General features: G+C 41.7%; 1 protein-coding gene across 2 annotated transcripts in view; it reads right to left on the bottom strand.

Moving 5' to 3' along the window:
• Positions 1–5767, bottom strand: part of LOC142768623 (uncharacterized) — a 78284-nt gene extending 72517 nt beyond the window's left edge. For both annotated transcript variants that reach the window (XM_075870632.1, XM_075870633.1), the window contains exon 1: positions 5640–5767. In XM_075870632.1, the coding sequence (XP_075726747.1) occupies positions 5640–5750 (111 nt within the window). In that variant the 5' untranslated portion in view covers positions 5751–5767. The remainder of the gene's footprint in view (positions 1–5639) is intronic.
• Between the last annotated feature and the right edge of the window lie 233 nt (positions 5768–6000).

Below are 6000 nucleotides of genomic sequence, written 5' to 3' on the forward strand. Positions count from 1 at the left end.
AGGTTCTAGGGCCGTTGATGACGTGTCGTCTTCCATAGTGTGCATCTGTGAAGTGCCGACTGTTGCTGTCATCGGCTGCCCTTACTCTTTGTAAACATGGGTTAACGTTGTCACCGCTGCCACCAAATTCGTATTCTGGTATTACATGAGGTGAATGAATGACGAAGAAAGGCGGAGTGGTGCAAACATGATAATCATTACATATGAATCATGTAAATTGTGAGTACAAGCTACGCCCGTATTGCGCTTGCTGCGAATTCGCTAGCTTAACATATACCAAGTTTGGTGTTACGATATGCGAATGGATGACGAAGGTATATAAGTGGTGCAAATATGATAATCATTGCATGCGTGTCATGTAAAACGTGAGTACATGCTGCGCCCATAGTGCGCTTCTTTGATTTCGCTAGCTTAACATATGCCAAGTTTGGTGTTACGAGATGTGAATGGATGGCGAAGGTATATGACTGGTGCAAACATGACAATCATGATATGCCTGTCATTTATGAACATGACTACATGCCACGCTCATCGTGCTTGCAGCCATTTCATTAGCTTCACATATACCCAATTTGGTATTACACGACGCGAGCGGATAACGAAGATAAATGACATGTCCAAACGTGATAATCATGAGATGTGTGGCATGTAAAATATGCCTACATGCCACGCTCATACTTCACTCACGGTCGTTTCGCTAGCTTTACCTATACCAAATTTGGTGTTACGTGACGTGAATGGATTATGAAAATATGTGACTGCTGCAAACATGATAATTATCATATACGTGTCATGTAGGAACATGACTACATACCATGCTGAAGATGCACTCACGGCCATTTTGCTATCTTCGCTACACCACATTTGGTTTTACATGACGTGAATAGACGATGGAGATAAATGACACGTTCAAGCATGACAATCATGGCATGCGTGTCACATAAAACATGACTATATACAAAGCTAATAGTGCGCTCGTGGTCATTGCACTAGCTTCACATACAGCAAATTTGGTATTACGTGACCTGTATAGACAACGAGCACAAATGCCGGGCACAAACATGATAATCATGACACGGAACTCAAAGACGGCATAATTTACGTCCGCCTCGTATTCTTCTCTCGATTTGAAAGGGACTATTCCACCTTCCTCATTCCGGCTTCGCATATCATTGACTCCCACTGTACGTGGAATCAACCATTTTTTTCTTTTTCGTTCTGGCACACAAAATTTTGTCTCATTTGATGTAGTAAAGGTAGGAAATAAGTCTCTGATACGTGCTGAAACATTTCGATTCGCTCGGGGTCAAATGTGATAATATGCGATGGTGCGAACGTGTTGCAAGTGGTTGGTGTCGTATGCTTTCAGCACTGTTACTTTTTTAAAATCGTCAGGAATTTTCGACTCTTTCCCGCAGGGCAAGCAAATGCTGGCACCCTTTGAAGAAACAATAGATTTTGTTTTTCCTGGACTGTAAGATTGAAGTTTGTTTTTGCACTCGCGGTCTGTTTGTATTGTCGTAGCGCCTACCACAGGTACGTAAGATCGTGCGTGTGCGCGCAGTTGCGATTTCTCGGTGATGACAGCATTTGTTTGTGGCTGACAAACTGCAGTCTATATTTTTTCAATCAGTCTTTGTCACACATGCGTATTTCATTATTCATTGTCTCCAGGTACGGACGAAATTAAAACTGTTCACAGGGACATGGTGGCACACAAAAAGCGATGCTGATGTTTTCGTGCTAGCATGCTCTTTTTTTTTTGCTTCTCGAACTCGTGGCATTTTATTGGATCGTGGCAGTGGTATAAGAAAACAGTTAGTTTCTTCTGCCAATGAGGGACCAAACACGGCTGGGTTTGAAACTAGGATCAGCATAAAAGCAATCTTTTGCTTACTTTTAAAATTTTTCTCTATCAGTTGTACGGCTTTTGCGAAATTTTGACTGACGTTCGTGAGGATAACGAGCAAGAGTGGCCGTTATGAAAAAAATGCACAAGCCTAACAACATTTATTATTTTGTTGTGCTTTTAGAAGAAAATTGATTATATTGTATGTATCACATATATCATTGTGCGACTTGTCAGTTGTCGTTCCTGACCACACAAAAAAATTGTTTACCTGAGGTAGCTATGCTAAAAACGAAGAGGTAGAACCCTTTTTTTTCACAGTTCGGCTTTCATATCGCACGTTCCGCACAATTCATTCCGTCGTCTTACGGAAGTTGTACACTCACGACAAGATTTGCTCCACGTCATTTTTATGTGAAAATCAGCGAATTTTCGGGTTCTGTAAGGTTGGGTTCGCAGTAGAAATTAATTGTGCCATGCTGGTTACCCAGCTAGGAAGTGAGGTTCCTTTTGTGTTTGGACCAAGCCAAGGTGTTTGGACCAAGCCGTTCATAATAAAGTATAAAAACAAAAGAAAGCCAAAAGAGCAGTGGTGCTTTATTGATTTGTGGGGTTTAACGTCCCAAAACCAACATATGATTATGAGAGACGCCGTAGTGGAGGACTCCGGAAATTTTGACCACCTGGTGTTCTTTAACGTGCACCCAAATCTGAGCACACGGGCCTACGACGTTTCCGCCTCCATCGGAAATGCAGCCGCCGCAGCCGGGATTTGAACCCGCGACCTGCGGGTCAGCAGCCGAGTACCTTAGCCACTAGACCACCGCGGCGGGGCCGAGAGCAGTGGTGCTCGAAAGGTGCTTAGATTACTTCCACTTTAACGGCCAGGAACATACTTGACCGCTTATGTTTAGCCGTCAATCAATAACCATATGCGATTTTCATTTGGCCCTGCCGTGGTGGTCTAGTGGCTGAGGTACTCAGCTGCTGACCCGTAGGTCGCGGGTTCGAATCCCGGCTGTGGCGGCTGCGTTTCTGATAGAGCTAGAATTGTTTTAGGCCCGTGTGCTCAGATTTGGGTGCACGTTAAAGAACCCAAGGTAGTCAAAATTTCCGGAGCCTTCCTCTACGGCGTCTCTCATAATCATATGGCGGCTTTCGGACGTTAAACCCCACATATCAATCAAGCGATTGTCATATGGCCGAGTAGAACACTGCGTGTTCCAGGTATATTGCGGCATATTGAACTTGCCACGTAACATAAATGTTGTACAATAAAGCAAACGTTTGGTAATGCGTGCTGCGTACTTATTTTGATGGCACTTCTTTTTTTTTTTGCTCATATAACAACTGCTCCAGCTGTTAAGTCGGGAGTACCCCAAGGCAGTGTCCTGGGCCCACTTCTTTTTCTGTTATTTATAAATGACCTTCTGAAGGAAATTGACGTTTCTATTAGGCTATTTGCAGACGATTGCAATCTATACAATAAAGTCGACACAACAGGTGACCAGGTAAAATAACTCGTAAATTTACAGAAAATAAAAAATGGTGGGATGAATGGAAAATTGTGCTGAACCCTGGGAAAACAGTAGTTAAGACAGTCACTAGGAATCAAAAATTTTTGCTTATATTTATAATAACTCACTGAAAAGAGTTGAACAACATAAGTACTTTGGTTTGAGTTTTACAAGTGATCTTCGCTGGAATCATGCCATAGATCATGTGTGCGCAAAAGCCACTAGGGTCCTGGGGATTATTAGGCACTATTGGCCGTTTGCGACACAAGAAATAAAAATGTTTAGCTTACGAAACACTTATTGGAGCAATAATTGAATGTGCGAAAATTGCCTGGGATCCATTCATGGTTACAAAAGTACCAATTATTGAAAAAATTCAGCGTTTAGTAATCTGGTTTTTATTTAATAAATATCGGTGGACAGATTCCCTATCTCAACCATGTGTACTGTCGGAGCGACCAACGATTCAAGCTAGGACAAAACACGAAGGACTCAAGTATATTTACCTCATTATTAATGACCGGGTTCATTAAAGGTATGCTGACTGTCTCAATATTTTTCGTACTGAACCTTCTAGACATTGTCATTCAATGTTTATTTCTGCACCTGCTGTATCTACCGTTTATTTAGGTGTAACCTTTTCCCAAGAGCTATCAATGAATGCAAATCATTGAGCGATGAAGCCGTTTTATGCTCATCCATAGATATGTTTTTAAAACAGCACATATTCTCGTTTGTAAATAATGATGCTTTATCTGTCTCTGCATGCTCCAGTGTATTTAATGGTCAAGTTCTTTGTTGCGTTTTTTTTCTTTTGGCTGACTTCATTTTTGTTTTCTAACTTGTTACTTTTGATGATATTTGTTAACTATGGTGTCTTTTTACAAGGATCGCTATGTTTTCATGTACTTCTTTTTCCGCTCCTGTAATAACCCTATGTAAGACTGACTGACTGACAGTATCCGTAACTAAAGATGAAATAATAAAAAAATAGCACACTGTCTTCCTGTTGATGTTTCGTGGACTGACATCGCAGACAATGTAGCTTTTGCCCCGCCGCAGTGGTATAGTGACTATGGTACTCGGCTGCTGACCCGCAGGTCGCGGAATCGAATCCCAGATGTGACAGTTGCATTTTCGATGGAGGCGAAAATGCTATGGGCCCATGGGCTCAGACTTTGGTGCAGAATAAAAAAACCCCAAATGGTCTAAATTTTCGGTGCCCTTCACTATGGCGTCTCTCATAATGATATGGTGATTTTGAGGCGTTAAACCCCACATATCAATCAATCAGCAAGCCATTGTCGCTTTTGTTTTCACACATTTATATAATGCCAGGCAGATTCTTATCATTAGCGAATCGTACTGCCAAAAACTTAACAAAAGTGACGGCGGCTGAAGTTCAAATTGGTACGGTGATGGCACTGAACACGAAGAGCGGCGGTGAAGCCACCGAATAGTGGGAAATCCGAATGCAGTTATTGTGGAGATACTGCTGGATGTCATGCGTGAGTTGGGAATTCAATTTTAAAAAGCTACGGTGTTGTCAGTGCAGAGCACGCGTTTTAGTTTAACTTATCGTGTACCAGCAATTTTTTCTGCACAAAAAGGCCAACATCGCCTCGCGCAGAAAGGTGTCAATATTTGTAAACTATGCCTCGGCCGCTCGTTCCTTGCGCAGTGGCATGCTTGTTCAATCAAGGAATAAAAATCACCAAGCGTCGTGGTGCGTGGTAGAGATACTAGCATGTGAAAGAAGGTTTCACTCATTTCAGCATTTTAGCGTTGTCTGTCAGAGTTTTTTTGTCTACCTGCAACTCATCTGCAGCACTCTCCGCACGGCTAAGTTTTGAATACTGATCAATAATTCCCATGTTTCATTATGAACGCTAACGTTACAAAGCACTTTGTTCACTGTAATGAATGAAACATTTAAGGCTACTTGATGACTTCTCCATTACAGTAGTTCACTGAAACGCATCTAAATTGCGTTAGTCTGCGTTCTCGATTAGTCTTTCATCGAACTTGGACTGCCTTCGTCAGAAACCTCGAGCCTGTTAACAATCTCGAACAGCAACCAAAGTGAGTCTGTTATCGCGTTCTAGATTTAGTGCTATCATGCAACATGCACAACTCTGTTTCAACCAAGGCATGCGACATGGTTTAACTGTTGGTCCGAAGGAAAGATATGGGTGTGGAAACACTTTAGAAGGCAATTCTTCCCTATTTCACGTGAATAACAATTTGCAGTATATAAACAGATATTCACTTACGTTAACGATAGGTGGCACCGTATTTTCCGCAACAGAAACCTTCACCAGAGCGGTGATATCACAGAATAGCGGCATCGCTACAGTCATCAGAACTCCATGCAACGCGTACATTTGAGCAAAGAAGTACTTCGTCTAAAAGGTATCTGTTCAAAGGATGAAATTTATATTCCATAGAATTTCCAAGACACTAAAAAAGAACTAGTGCTATTGTGAAAAAACAGCCACCCTTTAAAAAAACTTAACCTTTTGATATCATAAAAATGATATTTCTGCTTTTCTGTCAACAATACTTCGTAGCAACATTTGCTTGACGCAACTTATTGTTGAGAACTATCGTGTGCATGCCTGCTTACCTTGAAAA

Source organism: Rhipicephalus microplus, chromosome 8, assembly GCF_043290135.1.
Source record: "Rhipicephalus microplus isolate Deutch F79 chromosome 8, USDA_Rmic, whole genome shotgun sequence".
Taxonomy (NCBI): Eukaryota; Metazoa; Arthropoda; class Arachnida; order Ixodida; family Ixodidae; genus Rhipicephalus; species Rhipicephalus microplus.